At 51.4% G+C, this 15,201-nt stretch overlaps 2 protein-coding genes across 4 annotated transcripts; one reads left to right on the top strand and one right to left on the bottom strand.

Annotated features, from left to right (window-relative positions):
* Positions 1–4,218: 4,218 nt before the first annotated feature.
* cebpa (CCAAT enhancer binding protein alpha) lies at positions 4,219–6,267 on the bottom strand. Of its 2 annotated transcripts, none has more exons than XM_088370197.1 (2): positions 5,785–6,267; positions 4,219–5,054 (listed from the first exon to the last, which is right to left on the bottom strand). In XM_088370197.1, the coding sequence occupies exons 1-2, from the start codon at positions 6,070–6,072 to the stop codon at positions 4,503–4,505; spliced, it is 840 nt and encodes a 279-aa protein (XP_088226323.1). In that variant the 5' UTR covers positions 6,073–6,267; the 3' UTR covers positions 4,219–4,502. The 2 variants fall into 2 exon arrangements, with proteins under 2 accessions (XP_088226323.1, XP_088226324.1); XM_088370198.1 differs by having other exon boundaries at positions 5,794–6,267.
* Positions 6,268–8,082: 1,815 nt separating this feature from the next.
* Positions 8,083–11,168, top strand: cebpg (CCAAT enhancer binding protein gamma). Of its 2 annotated transcripts, none has more exons than XM_088370266.1 (2): positions 8,083–8,246; positions 9,370–11,168. In XM_088370266.1, the coding sequence occupies exon 2, from the start codon at positions 9,406–9,408 to the stop codon at positions 9,874–9,876; it is 471 nt and encodes a 156-aa protein (XP_088226392.1). In that variant the 5' UTR covers positions 8,083–8,246; positions 9,370–9,405; the 3' UTR covers positions 9,877–11,168. The 2 variants fall into 2 exon arrangements, with proteins under 2 accessions (XP_088226392.1, XP_088226391.1); XM_088370265.1 differs by lacking the exon at positions 8,083–8,246 and adding an exon at positions 8,281–8,975.
* The last annotated feature ends 4,033 nt before the right edge of the window (positions 11,169–15,201 follow it).

The following is a 15,201-nucleotide window of genomic DNA, read 5'->3' as shown; positions in this document are numbered from 1 at the left end:
GGCAGCTTTTGTGATTGCGCAAGCAAAAGTAAAGAAAAGAAGAAATCGTTTGGCCTTTCTCAAGTAAATGTTTGCACGTTTTGCGTATTGTGTGAAAACCGACCCAAAAGTAGCCGTCTGTCTGTCTGTCTGTCTGTCTTATTGTTCTTTGCCCGTCCGTCCCGCCCTCCCTTCCGGACGCTGAACCTCTTCCACGTCTTGCCACTTTGCACGTTTTCCGGCGCTACTTTTCTCATTTGTATAACATTTTTTGGGTCCATTTTTGTCCCACCATTCCGCATGTTAATGTTCAGCTCAGTCGCCTGGAAAAACAATATTCCAGGAACGTTCCCTAAGACCCACCTTTTTCTTAAATTCCCATTCAAACACATTGTCCACACGAATTAGGACACATCGCAAACGATTCCCTCTCTTGACGAATTGCAAGCATCAAAGAAAACCAAACTATTCTCTACATTCCCAAAATGACCACATTTGCTAACCCTCGATGAATTCCTCATTTCCCCACAGTAAAGCGCTCACGTTTAGAGCCAAATTCGACATGACTCCCACTTCCTGCAACATTTTTGCACAAATTTTCATTTGTGCGTTGCCTAAATGAATTCCCCATTCTTTCTCCCATTTTTAATTTCTCCACTTTCAAAATTCGACCTACCACCTTCAGATTCAGACTGGCACAATTAGGTGAAGTGCCCACCTTTGCCCAATTCTACATTTTCCGTGTCCAAATGTTGCCGTTTCGATGTATTATTCTTCAACATTTTGGATCTGACTCCAACCAGTCCGAGCTTACATTTTCCACATTCCCCAAATTCCACGTTTCTTCTGAAAATTCTGCATTCGTTTGGACAAATGCTGCATTCTGCCCACCTCTCTCATGCAAGATCTCTTGACTGATTCCAAAACGTTTTACCAGCTAGTGACTCATCATATGACTCATTTGACTCATATGGTGACTTTTGCGGTAACTCACCACTTAACTCATGCAGTAACTCTTTTTGACTCCCGTGGTGAGTCGCCACAGGACTCAACATGTGGCACATTACATGACTCTTCACGACCACTTGCATGAATCACCATGTAACTCACCACGTAACACATCGTGTGACTCACATGACTCATTTGACTCATGTGCTCATTCACTACATGCCTCACGGTATAACTTATTTGACTGATATAATGACTCTCCATGAGAGTCACCACAGGACTCAACATATGACACACGAGACTCACCGTGACTCCTGTGACTCATGTTGTGACTCACTACTTATGAGACTCATCCCGACTCGATACCGTGACTACCCATTTTTTTTCATGAACATATGAAGCTTCCTGTCGATTCGCGTGTCGTATTCCATGTCTAAAGCAGCGTATGCTTAGCGTCACGCCGCCAAGGTGGGCCACGCGCTCCTCTCACATAAGTCCAACGATGACCGCTTGACCCCTGAGCGAACCCGGCGCGACCCATGGCTGAACCGTAGGGCATCGGTGGCTAGCGGAGGTGTTAGCGCTGCGCCTCAGATAAGTCACATGCAGAGGCCCCGGACAAACGGAAAGGTCGCGCCGACAAACGGGCCTTTGTCGAACAAACGGAAAGGTCGCGCCGACAAATGGGCCTTTGTCGCCGGCTAATCGCCGCGCTCGTTAGCCGCACGTTAGCGCGGTTTAAGACGGCCGCGGGGATTAAGACGGCCGTCCGCCCGCCCGCCCGGATTACGAGCCGGGACGCACGCGGACATCTGCGTCCGATCGCCTCAGGAATGTACTCGCGGGTGGGAACGCGAGCTTGCTCGACGACACGCCCCCGCAATGACATCATCGGTGGGTTACGCGACATTGTGTCAGGGGGCTTTCTAACGCTTTCGGCTCTAACGAGGAGCGTTTCCCGCCAACGCCACTCGTGTTCATTTGGGCCCTTCTCCCAAAACAACAACAAAAGTTTACAAGCGCCAATCTTACGGCCGATCACATTGAGGCATTTGTTTAGGTAGCGAGTGAAGTGACTCAACTATAGTCATTCAGATAACGCCGTTTGTTTGGGTTTTTTGGGGAGATTTTGTGTCAGATCGAGGCTGCCGTAGGTCAACAGCCCTTTTTTCACAAAGGCGGTCCAGCGCCGGCGCTGCGCTGGAAAGGCCCAGCTGTGACTCGGCGCAAAAAGAAATCCGTGAAAAACAGGAAGCGGTTTGCCAGACTTCCTCCGCGAGTCTCGTCTTGTGACGAGCGCGCGGGCCGGGCCGGGCCGGGCCTCAGCTGACGCCCGCCTCGCAGAAGCCAAACGCTAACCTAACTCCAAATTTGTCGAGCTCGGACAGCGTCACGGCCGCACAGGTGGACTTCTTCTTCCGCGGTCGCTGTCAAACGTTAGCCAAGCGTTCCGGGACGCGATTGGTCCAACAGGAAGTTAGCAAACGGCGCTCGTTGGGCTTAGCGGTTAGCGAGGAGGACGCGGCGGGGACGACGAGTTACGTCAAAGGGGCCGTCAAAGGGGCCGACCTGGGCAAAACCGTGCCGTGCAAAAGTCATCCATTTTTTGGGCCGAGCCTGGGGGGGCTGACAAAAGCCACACGTGGGTCAGAGGGGCTAACACAGGAGGCTCGAGGAGCGCTGAGCACCCGGGCAAAGCGCTACGGAGGCCGTTTGGAGAGGAACTCGTTGTTAGCCTGCCAACGGAGAGGTCAGAGGTCGCAGCGCAAGCGGCCGGCTAGCCGCTCACCATCAAACGGGAAGCGAAGTCGAGCCGGGCCGAGCCGAGCCGAGCCGAGCCGACCCGTGGCCCATCCGTTGGCTTTTTTCACGCTTTCGCTTCCCTTTTATCCCATGCTGCCAGCATGCAGAGAGAGATCCACGTACATTCACAACGCACGCTCAAAAGAATGCGCAGAGCGACTCGCACATGATTTCTCTCGCTCGCTATGTGTGTGTGTGTGTGTGTGTGTGTGTGTTTAATGCGTGTGTGTGAGGACAGGAGGGAGAAGTTAAAAAAAAAAAGAGGAAGAGAGCTGTTGCAGGGTGCTGACACTTCCTGCGGGGGGAGGAGCCGCCTCCTTTCTGTCTGTCAATCACACCTTGTGACCTCTGCTCACATCATCTTATCTCAACACGCATCTGCCTCTCTCTCTCGCTCGCTCTGCGAGTGTGCCGTCAGTGCGTGTTCTCAACGCGTGTTTGCCTGCGGGAGTCTGTCCCAGCCAGACTTGGGCGGACTTCCTGTTGAGGAGGAAGTGATGATGTCAAAAAGTCGCAGTCAAAGCCCCGGCCGGCCCCTTGCGACGACAAGATGACGTCACAAATAGGCGAAGAACACAAGTCGGGTCCCCGGCGGGCACATACGTATCCAAAGCGTCGAGTCTCGCCGTCAAGGCGCCGATTGGTTGAGTTCGGCGGGCGCGGACGCACTACCGAAAAACATGTTGTATCTCGAGGACAAAAAGAGAGCAAAGGATGTGGCCACGCGAGTTCCAAAGTCCCCAAAGCGCTTGGAGGAGCGCCACGCCGAGGGAGCCCCAACCGAGTGCGGCGTCGGCGTGTGGCTGGACCGGGCGCCGCTCGCTGCACCGTCACACCACAGCCAAACAAAATTGTGTTTGTGTTGGACTCCCACTGTGTGTGTGTGTGTTAGTGTTGACAGACCTGGATGAACGCCATCTTTGTCTGCTTCTCCCCCAGTTGGCTACGGTCTGCTGGGGGGGGTGGCTCTTCCTGGGGGGCCAAAACGATACACGGCACACACACACACACACACACACGCGCACGGTCTGTCTGAGGCCTAGTGATAAAGTGGCGCTGACGAATCGTCCTGGCCCCGCCGGTTCAGCAGACCTGAACCCCGAGGCGTATTGGTACCGATAGCCCGCCGCCCCGCCCAAGCGACCGGCGTGGTGCTCTGTCATGAGGTCACCGCCGACTGCAAACACTCATCAGACTTTCACCTTTGACTTTGTATGTGTGCTTGAGGTGGTCAGAGTGCACAATGGTTTGTTCAGGGAGGGGGCTCACACACACACACACACACACACACACACAGTCCATTTGCGCGTGCCATTGAGAGGCGGCGACCAGTGAGTGAGTGAGTGAGTGAGTGAGTGAGTGAGTGAGTGAGTGAGTGAGTGAGTGAGATAGATTGGAAAGCTGGCCGGGGCTCCTGTGATGGTGTCGCCATAAACATCGAGCGGCGCCTATCTGCCGCCCACGATCACCAAAGCCATGAAACAAAGATCAAACAAAGTATTTTATTAGTCGTGTCGATTTGGACACACCATCAATTCTGTACGTGTGCGCGAGCGCATTTGTGACCCATTGCGTGTGCGCACTTTGTTTGTGTCTGTGTGTGCGTGTGATAAACTACGGAAACCAGGACCTGTGTGTGCGTGTCAATAGAGGACAAGAAAGACGCACGCACGCACGCACGCACGCACGCACGCACGCACGCACGCACGCACGTGGAGTCATCGGCACGTCCAACGCACGTACGGATCCCGTCGTTTCTTAGGCGCGGGTCCTCAGCTGTGCGCGTGCGCCCTGTAGCGGGCGTCGGGGACGTGCGGCGGCTGCTGCCGGAAGACCCCCCGCAGGGAGTCCAATTCCCGGCTGAGGTGCTCCACGCGGCGCCTTAGTCTCTCGTTGTCCGAGCTGAGCTCCAGGACCTTTTGCTGAGTTTCCATGTTGCGCATCTTGGCCTTGTCGCGACTTTTGCGCACCGCCACGTTGTTGCGCTCCCGTCGCAGCCGGTACTCGGGGCTGTTCTTGTCCACCAGCTTCTTGGCCTTGCCCGCCGGTGCCGGCCTGTGCGGCGGCCGGTGAAAACGAAGGTCGGGGGGCACGTGGAGGGCGTGGTGATGCGGGCTGGGCGCGGGCGTGGGCGGCGGGGTGGGCTGGCCCGGCTGGAGGTGCACCGAGGTCTGCGCGCAGTGGTCCGCCTGGTACTGCAGGTGCGGCGGGGAGTAGCAGTGGCGGTAGGCGGCGGCGGGGGTTTGCCGCAGGAGGTCCTCGGCGCACGGCTCCTGCTTGATGGCCAGAGGACGCTCCCGCTCGTACAGCTCCTCCGCGTCCACCTTGGCGACAGCAACAGGGAGCACAAGTTCAGAAACGGACAAATCGATCGGTCGATCCAGCCCGCAAACGAAGAGATACAAACGGATAGAGGTACAAGCCTGTCAAACAGCGGCGCCAATCAAATGCGACGACGGGAAAAGGTCCAAAGCCACATATTGCCACCTCCAGAGGCCAATTTAAAGTGACGGTGGGCTGGCTGCAAACGCCCCCCATTTTTGCCCAAAGCGTCCAATGCGGACGAGCGGCCTTTGAGGCAGGCGGCACCACGACGCCTCCCTGCCAAACAGCCGCTTGGCGTCAAAATAGGCTAAACGTCTGGTCGGGCAGCGACGTCTCCGGGATCAACCCGACGTGGCCCCCGCTTTCCGTTTCCGAGCGTTTGAAAGATACGAACTTTTGAAATTTCTCCAAAACAAAAGTAGCGGACACAACACTTACGCCAAGTCGATCCACTAACCAACAGTCACTGGCTGGGAACGTGATCCCACTCAAATGAGGCTTTTACGCCTCAAAATCCAAGGGCGGACTCAGAGGAATTCCCGGACCCGTTTCGAGTGCAAACCGTCTGCTTCCCTTCGGATGGATGTGGATTTGTTTGTCAATATTTGGGAACATTTGGGGCTGCATGCACGCGGGACGCAAAACGCTTATGGGCATAGCGTCCTCACTGATTCCAGCAATTGAGGCCTTAAGTTGTTTAGGCTAACCCCCCCCCCTTCGCGGACGAACCTTGAGCACCTTGGCGTTCATCTTGGCGTACACGTGCGGAGAAGGTCCGTGCGCGTGCTCGTAGGCCGCGGCCGCGCGCAGCCGCGACGGGTGGTGGAAGAGCTCGGCCAGGAATAAGTCGTCGTTGAAGGCGGACGCGTCGATGTAGGGGCTCAGGTCCACGGACGTTTCCGCGTCCCCGATGTACCCCGCACCGAAGTTGGTGGCTTCCTGCGCGCACGGGGCCCCCACCGTGACCGGAGGCCCCCCCGGGGCTGCTGTCTCGTATAGCAGGTTGTGCAGCTCCATGGAGGGGCTAGGCGGCCCGCCGGAGAGAGAGCGTGCCTCGGAGAGCGCGCCTGGAGGGAGCGCACGACGTCTGACTTTGACTGACTGACTGAGTAAGGATCGAATCGAGTGCAGCGCTGCGTCGTCCCCCGGGCCCCCCTCCCGGTCCGTCCGCCAGACGCGTGCGTCGCCCGCGAGTCAAGTGTGGAAAGCGCGTCCCAGAGTTTTTATAGGACGCCGATCAGGTGGGCGGGAACACAGTCGGTCGTGACACCACTGACGGACGAGCACGCGCGCGCACCCGCGCCTGTTTGACTTGTTGCTATCTGTGTGTCTGCGCGTGTGTGTGCGTGTGTGTGTGTGGCGGGGGAGGAGGCTGAAAGGGGGGCACTTGGTTGGGGGCGAGTGCGTGAGAGAGACAGCGCGAGAGAGAGGGGGGGTCTTGGCTGTATGTGTGTTGTGACTACTTGTGTGTCTGCGTGTTTAACTATTTATTGGCGTGCGTGTTTGAATCATTTCTATGTGTGTGCGTGTGCGCGCGTGTTTTAGTGTAGTGTTATATCTGCATATATGTGTTTTTAAGGCCATTATATGTATGCGCGTGTGACTTGTGCATGTGTTCACATGGAGGTTACGTGTGTGAAAGACTTGTGTGTTTGTGAATGTGAGACTTCTGGATATCTGTGCGATAGTGTGCGCGTGTGTGTGTGTGTGTGTGTGTGGGGGGGGGGGATTTGTTTGTATGGGTGCGTGTGTGTTTGTGAACTCAACAAACTGTTCTGGATTTCGTTACTTTTCACCTCCTCTGGGCCAAAATGGATGCGCGCGCGCACACACGCAAACACACCGCGTTCTGCTCTGGTTTTCTTTATTTGGATCGATTATAGCTGATGGTGTTGATGTGTCAATGTTTTAATTTCCCCAAACCGTCAGTTTGTGCGCGTGTGTTGCGGTTGCGTGGACTGCAGCGCCCTTTAGTGCACCCGAGTAGAATCGACCGTCAACCAAGGGTCAAACTGAGGCGTGTCCCATATTAGATGTTTTTTCAACACACGCACTCTCAATTTATTAAATCCCACTCAAGCAAGACAAAGCGTGCTTATGTTTCTTCATTGGGATTGAGCGTAAAACCAGCATAGTAACAGCGAAAAGAAATATGTACAATATGGAACCGAAACGTTCAACCGTGCAATTAAAGCTATCAAATAATGAAAAACACCCAAAATTGGCTGGAGGAATTTAACAGGGAAGGGAGGTAATTCCAAGGTGTGTTCCCAAACCCGATGCGTCGCATGCACTCAAGTCCGCCTGAGCCCGATGGCAGTGACGGACGGGATGGATGAACGTGCTTGTTCTGGAAACGGATTGTTGCAAGCTGCCCTCCTCTCTCAAGGGTGTCCTCACCAGACGTGACGACAAGTGCGGGGTGGTGGGTGGGGGGCAACGCGAAAACTTTCATGTTTTGACGTGTTAAATTTCAGGTTTTAACTTGATAAACAAAATAAAGCTACATATTTGTTCAAGGTTCAGCCCTGATTCGGAAAGAATTGTCGAGGAATGCACAAGTCAAATTTAGCATGTTAAAACGTGAAACGTTACGTCGTTACGAGAATTTAATTAATTATTGCGATAAGACTTGAAACCTAATCACGTCTATACATGCAAAAAGTCTCGGTATAATACATATTTGATTCTTTTTTTTCTCCTGACGTGGCGGTAACATACGCACGATGGACATTATTATTTGGGGGGGCTGTGTTTTGAAACATGACTTGTCTCGCATTTACCTGTGACATACTGTGTTTTGAAAAGAAAAAAGACCCCCAAAATCGGTTGAACGTTTCCTGGTGGCCCAAGCGTAGGAGAAAATGAAGTCATTCGCGTGTCAGCTCATTCCAGAATGTCAGGGCGCCTATTGGTTGAACGACGCGTCGTTCGTATCCAGGGTTGCGTCATGTCGAGCGTTCGGCAACGCAATTGGTCGAGTCGGCGGTAGGCGGGTCTCAGTCGCCCGGGATTGGCCGGCGCCAGATATTGCCCTACATGGCCAAAGAGATTTCGCAATCAGCTCGTGTCCATGTTGGAAACCAAAACAGCCCGAGCGCGCGGGGTCTTTTGGAACAATTCAAGTGGAAACTTTAGCCCCAACCTTGTCAACTGCCAGCGCTTCTTCGCGCCGGTGTCGCCCCGTCAAGGTAACGTAGTTTTTCGACGCAGCTCAGCAAAAGCGGTGTTGTGAGCCGGAAGCGCGGCGCGGCGCAGCGCGGCGCAGCGCGACGCGACATGCCAACAATGCTCGGCATGCTAAGACATGCTAGCGTAGCCTCAGCGTCAACATTGACAAAGACAGCAAACTAATGGAGCTCGTTTGACGCCGTGGCTTCGCTTTCGCGTTGACGTTTGGCGTCGTGACGCGTCACGCCATTCCGTCTGCGACGAGCCCAAGTTACTCAGAGTGCTCCGCGCCAGTCGAAAATGTCAAACGAAGCCGATCGATCGGCCGGCGCGATCGTTAGCCGCGTTAGCCGAGCGTGCGCTCCCGTTGGTCCTCCTAATGTGTCATTTATGCGTCATTGGAGTCCGCTTCCAAGTGAACGTGGAGTTCCCCGATGATGCAACAGCAGGCAAGAAGCAGGCGACCGATCGCTGCTTGTTTCCACCCGGAAGACCGACGCATGCGCACATGCGCGCGCGCGGCGCTGCCAGGTGTCGTGGAAGAGAAGAGACGTTTTCTTTCTCGTTTGGTTTCTGGTTTTGGGTCAACCTTTGGAGCTTTACGGAATCCAAACCTTGGCACTATCGCGTTACGGTGACAAGTTGTCACGTTCGTCGTGCGGACCTGACAAGTTATCGCATGAAAACGTGACAAAGAAATGGACTCCTGTATTCAGCTAAACAAAACAAAGCAAGTCCTTCCGATTCAGGTCACTACTGAGCCTTTTGTGTCTCTTCTCTTCCATCAAAGTTACTTACGAGATGTTCATTGTTTATGAATAGACTTTGTTTCATTTGAAAATCTGCCAAAACTCAGGATTCCAATCTGTCAGCAGTAAATATTCTCCGATGATCAACACATGTTTATTATTTTTTCTTCACCAGAGTTGCAAGTAAACTGTCCAGGAAGATTGGTCTGTTTTTGTCATTCTCACACATCGTAATCACAATAATCATGTCAATATCTAGTCATTGCTATAAGTGACGATGCACGGATCGGTTCGAGACATTTGTGAGATCAGCCTTTGGCGATCGTTGGCGATTTCCTGTCACGTGTTTGAGACCGAACGCAGCCATCAGTTGATTTTGTGGCGGATCCTTCAGGTGCCCGTCTTCAGTCGCCGGTCAGCGGTCACCCAAATGAGCCAGCCGCCGCAGCCTAAAGCCACGTCATCGGACCACAACGGCGTCAGCGTCATCCAGAGTCAGAGCCACGCCGCCAGCGCCGCCGCCAGCGCCCTGCTGCAGCAGGTACCTCAGCCGTCGCCGCACAGCCAGGCGTCGTCCCCGGGCGCCGGCAAGGCCGCCCCCGGCAAGATGAAGAAGGCGTCGGCGGACAAGGACAGTGACGAGTACCGTCAGCGGCGAGAGCGAAACAACCTGGCGGTGAAGAAGAGCCGCCAGCGCAGCAAGCAGAAAGCCATGGACACGCAGCAGAGGGTCAACCAGCTCAAGGAGGAGAACGAACGTCTGGAGGCCAAAATCAAACTGCTCAGCAAAGAACTGAGCGTGCTCAAGGACCTCTTCCTGGAACACGCCCACAACCTGGCCGACAACGTGCAGCCCCCCTCCGGGAACCCCGAGGCCAGCCCCGCCCCCAACAACCAGTGAGGCGGGGTGGGGGCGCCGCCTTGGTCTGACGGGAACCAGACACTGGGACGGACGGACTGGGTGGAGCGGAGCGTCGTCACCTGCTGACTTGTCCCCTTTTCTCTTTTTTGCCATTTACCAACACGTGACAGCGCAAGAAAGCGTTTGGTGACGCTCGCTCTTCCTCTCGCCTCGATTCCGCTTTGCCGGCGGCGGCTAACTCTTTGAGGTTGATGGGCACGCACATTCAACTCGATGCCAGACTCTTGATTCTGGACTCGAGGCTCTCCATGCTTGATTGTGGCTTTTGACTGAGTGTTTTGAATTTGATGGTGAACTCTTGACACAACTCTTGATTGTGGCCACTTCTCCCTTGACTCAATGTTCTGACTTCAGAGCCAAGACTTGACTGGCTCTGAAATGTGCATCGCCATCCAATGCTTGTCCAGGGTCTTTGTAAATGAATGAACAATACGCCAAAAATACGTTGACATTGCTTCTTTTGAGAAAGAAAGAAAGAAAAAAAAAACCTCAGTCTTTCATTGGATAATAAGATTTCTTGTTAAATGATACCGCAATGACCATAAGGCATGTTTATGGTGCAGCCCTGGTCTATACTCACGGAGGATTCTGGAATTGATTCAACAACATGTTCATTCTGGGCCCTTGACTCGTCGAGAACATTGATTCGGGTTTGTGAAGTCCAAACTCGCTTGGTTCTAATTTGTCAAGTCCAAACTCCGTGGAATGGAGCCATTGTCTTTCGTGGACTCGACACTTGAGAGTCTGAGCCCGGATTCTGAATTCTCTACTCTGTCTGCTTCCGCATGTGTTCATCGTCTGTGCTTTTGTTAATTAGCATGCTTAACGTTATCTCTTGAGCCTTTCTGTTCCAAACGTCAGCTAAATCCTTCCTTCCTTCCTTCCCCGTAGAATGGCTTACGTCAAACGTTCATTTGCATGTTCTAACACTAAATGTGATGTGGTGTTTTTTTGTCGGTTTTTTTTTGCGGCAACGGCATGACTAGCCGTGAGCTAGCTTGTTAGTTAGCTCGCTACCTACCTAGCTATCTATCTAGGTTAGGATGACTTCCAGTTGACTTTGTTTGATGCCGCACGCACCTCGCAGTAACGAGGACCGATCGGATCCTCGTCCGGCTTTCATAAAATAAAGGGCGTTCAAATTGGACCAACATCATCAAATGTTATTTATTTACGCTGGTGAAAAAATATTTTTATTGGCTATTTTTTTGCTCATTGATCTTTTTGTGCTCTGAGTGGAACAATAATAAAATCCCGTTGACATTTGCGTACGTAATATTGATTTATTGGTGGAAGGCGAGTTTTTGCCTACATAACACACTACGTTGTTTCCTAAGTGGTGCGGTCGCTGTCACACTTCACACAACGTCGCAAAAAAAGAAAAAAATGGCTTCGACTACGGGCAACGGATCGCACACTTGGGGAAATGGGACATCATGACAGACTCGAAACCCCAGACTCTGAACACGCCATTCATGAGCGGTTCTTGAGTTTTGACCCGAGACTCATGATTTGAGAATCAAAACATGGGGCTTTGCTTCTGGATTAGAAACTCCGAAGTCTAGCCTCAAAACTCTTGATTGCAGACTCAAGGCTCTTGACTATTGCTTTTAGATCTTCCAGACTCTTGAGTTTGGTTCTTGACTGGAGGCCCTTGTTGATAGATTCTACACCTTGAACTTTTGACTCCATAGAGTTAGGACTCCAGACTCGTGATCCTGGACTCTCAACTTTACGACTCACTATTACTGGCCTGCCAACTCCCCACTCTTGATCCTGGATTCGTTTGTCTCTGTTGACTCTCCTACTTTTGACTCTTGTTTTTCAACTCTTGACTTTGCATTCTGCACCTGGTGTGACTCCACAGCATATGAACCATCTTCCCGGTAAGGTATAAGGTGAGAGGGTGGACTTCCCGTCTCAACAGGAAGTGCCCTTTGTTGACGGTCAAAGTGCTCATTCTTGATTGGCTTGGTGGCGGACCTTCACCATAAAAGTCTGCCAATTATTTACACGTGCAAACAAAAGTGTGTCGGAGGGTCAATATTAAAGCCGCACGGTCGGTCCCTAATGCTCCTGATAGGCTCACCGGGCGGGCCGACTGCCTGCCTGCCTGCCCGCCTGCCTGCCCGCCGGCCAGCCAGCTCTTTGTGCTTCTTGTGTGCTCTATCGCAAAACTTGGGAATCCTGATAACACAATCGCCTCACAAACACGCGCATTACACACATACACTGGCACACTTGCTCGAGGTCACATGGGCACCAGGTCACCCGGTTGTAGAATCTGTGTGTGCATTCACTGTGCGTGTGTGTGTTTGTGTGTGTGTAAGTTTATTGTCTGCATGTGTTATGTACTCTATTGTGTGTATGTGTTCAACGTGTGTGCATACATAAATGTGCATGTGGTGAATGTGTGCTGAGTTTAATGTGTGTCCAGGGACTTTTGAGAAATGCTCTTGTCCTTCGTCTTGTCTGTCTCACTGTTTGCCAGAAGAATGAGAGCAAATGTCACCCAGTAAAGTGTGTGTGCACGCGCGCGTCCCTGTTCGAGTGGGTTGTCTGGGCGTCCTCCCCGCCAACGGCGAGTGCAGTCCTGTTGGCCAAAGCGCTGACTCAGCAAGAAGGCCAAAGGTCATGTCCTCAGAGTCTCTTGTGACCTTTGATCCTGCAGTAAATCATCACGTCTCTATCGCTGTATTTGAGAAGCTGAAAAAATATCAAACCTGTGCGTTTTAATAAGCATGTAGTGCCCTCTGCTGGCCGGACAAAAAGTTAACTAAATGCATTTTATATTTGAAATTTCCAAATTTCCTGTCCTCAAATAATTTTGTACAGCGACAATGTTCGCTTGCACTAAAATTATAAAATGGCCCCAATAATTTCAGAATTTGGAAAAAAGGAACAAATGAATAAATATTGGTGACTTACGTCATCGACGTCCGGTGTTAAAAAAAAAATACTGTGAGAGTGACTAAGTCACCTCTTTGCAAACAAACATTCCAAAACGGCCAATCAGAAGAACAGGTAATCTGATGGGAGTTCCAACCGATGGACGAATCTGTATCTGGCATACACGTTACAGATATTGTCCGTCCGTCCGTCCGTCCGTCTGTCCGTCTATCACTTATATCGCTTCATTTGATGAATAAAGATCAATATTTGTTGGTCTATCTATGGCTGCCGGCGGCGTTTAATGACAGGGAGAGCAAAGAAATGCTTCACTATTTCCTCTTTTCTAAGATGAGCCCGTCCGTTGGCAGCTGCAAAGTTGGACACGTCGTCACGTGACCGTTTGGTGCGCCAGGAGCTCTTTCTTTCTTGCGTCGAATGTGCGCCAAGTCCCAAAGCAGCAGTTTACTAAACTGATCGCGAGAGCGCGCTCTCGTGCAACTTTGGGTTTTGGACTTGTTTTTTGTTTTGTTTTTGAAACTTTGATATTACCATACATATTAGTTGATACACAAGTATCCAAGTAAACAACGCAACAAAATAAAACAAAATTAATCTAAGCATTCTCAACAAGTATACTTTGAAAAGCATGTTTTTTTTTTTCTTTCTTTTTCCGATTGTAAAAAGAGGCCGCATTGGTGTAGGTAGTAGTGCAGGTTAACTGCAACGATGACCACATATTGGAGCGCTTCTGTGAGTTTTTCACCTGAATTTGTTGTTGTATTTCTTTGCGGATTTCCGTAGCTGATGACCCATTTGCGCTCAAATTGTAACGTCCAAGAGGAGTCAGAGGGGAAAACGCTTTGGACTTGTACGTCAGAGGGGAATACGCTTTTTACGTGAACGTGACAGGACGCACTGCGTTGAAACCATGCGAACACATTTATTTGCATTTCGGGAATACATTTTGGAAAATTGAGCTGTCTCGTGGAACGCGGCCCCGAGGACTAGAACTTGACACCTGTGACCTTTGATCATGATATTTCCCTAATAAAGTGGCCTGTTATTAGGTACACTTGAAAATGGCGGTGTACCTAATGGAGCGTCCGTGTGATTCCCTCGTTAAGTGCAGGTGCGTGAAAACTTTTAGCTCCTTTCACGTTCTGCAGGAACTAAAACTTTTCACGCAGGTGCACTTAACGAGGGTCACTTGGAAAATATATTGGAACGCGGCCCCTCGAGGACTGGAGGTCGACACCCCTGGTTTAAGTGAAAAGTGCCACACCCGCCCTCACCCCCACTTTCTGATTGATCTGTGACGTCACACGAACACTCCTTTAGGTACGCCGCCATTTTCAGGTGTACCTAATAACGGGCCCCTTCCTGATTGGCTGTCTGATCTGTGACCGCACTCGGACACTCTATTTAATAGAATAGGGGTCTCAAACTCAACTTACCTGGGGGCCGCTGGAGGTAGAGTCTGGGTGAGGCTGGGCCGCATCAAATCGTAATCCACAAAAGTAATCCATAAAAAAGGTCAACTGATCCAATCTTCTCAATTTGAACAAATGAACAGTCCGAACATGCAGAACATGAAGAACAGGAACAGTTCTTCAGAACGTAGGCTTCATTTCTACTTCCTCCTACTCCTTGCTGCCAGAGACTTGGCAGCGCTTCCTCTCACACAGCTGAGCCACGTTTGGCTTGAGGGAGGAGGCAACTGAGACCCTCAGTATGGCTTTAAGATGCTTATCTTTAATTCTGGACCTGTACTTTGACTTATTGAAGTTGATTGTGGAGAAGAGCTTTTCACACAGATAGGTGCTGCCAAAAAGGCATATGGTCCGCTTGAACATCCTGGAAAGCTCAGGGAAGCTGGGGGGCAGTTCTCTCCAAAATTGTCCAAGCTCCACTGTTCTTCCACTCACTTCCCTGAACTTGGCTTTGAGTTCAGTATTGCACTGCAGGTCAATTAGCTCCATGTGCAGAACAGGGGGGGCATCCTCAACATCACAGGAGAAGGGGTCAGCAAAAATGTTAAAAGTGGCTCTGTGTGTCTTGAAGTCTGCAAACCTGTGATCAAATTCTTCTTGTAGCTTCCCAATGGTATCAGCATACTTCTCACCACCGAATGCTGTGCCTGAATCCATGAGTGTCTTGCAAGCTGGGAAATGGCAGAGGTTTTTCTGAGAAAGGTGGGCTTTCCATAACACATCCGTAACTTTCCTCTCCCAGGTATTTTGCATACTCCTCAGCACGTTTAGTTGAGTAATGACGTCCGATGTCTTTAACAGCAACTTTAGCCATGCATATTAGACAGGTTGCGACGTTCCTGTGCTCCACCCAAAAATATTCCGCCTTCCACTTCTCCTGAAATTGCCTGTGCTCATCCGCAACTTTTCTCTTCACGGCAGG

The sequence above is a fragment of the Syngnathus floridae genome, chromosome 3, assembly GCF_059516105.1.
Source record: "Syngnathus floridae isolate MCC-2025c chromosome 3, RoL_Sflo_1.0, whole genome shotgun sequence".
Classification (NCBI taxonomy): Eukaryota; Metazoa; Chordata; class Actinopteri; order Syngnathiformes; family Syngnathidae; genus Syngnathus; species Syngnathus floridae.
The sequence above is the reverse complement of the archived record's forward strand: the minus strand, read 5'-3'. Positions and strand labels throughout refer to the sequence as shown.

Excerpts from the sequence above, each read along its gene's own strand:
- cebpa (XM_088370197.1), bottom strand. The coding sequence starts at position 6,072 with ATGGAGCTGCACAACCTGCTATACGAGACAGCAGCCCCGGGGGGGCCT. Across the intron at positions 5,055-5,784 it reads TGAACGCCAAGGTGCTCAAG|GTGGACGCGGAGGAGCTGTA; the intron begins GTTCGTCCGCGA and ends GCTGTCGCCAAG.
- cebpg (XM_088370265.1), top strand. The coding sequence starts at position 8,925 with ATGGACTCCTGTATTCAGCTAAACAAAACAAAGCAAGTCCTTCCGATT. Across the intron at positions 8,976-9,369 it reads AGCAAGTCCTTCCGATTCAG|GTGCCCGTCTTCAGTCGCCG; the intron begins GTCACTACTGAG and ends CGGATCCTTCAG.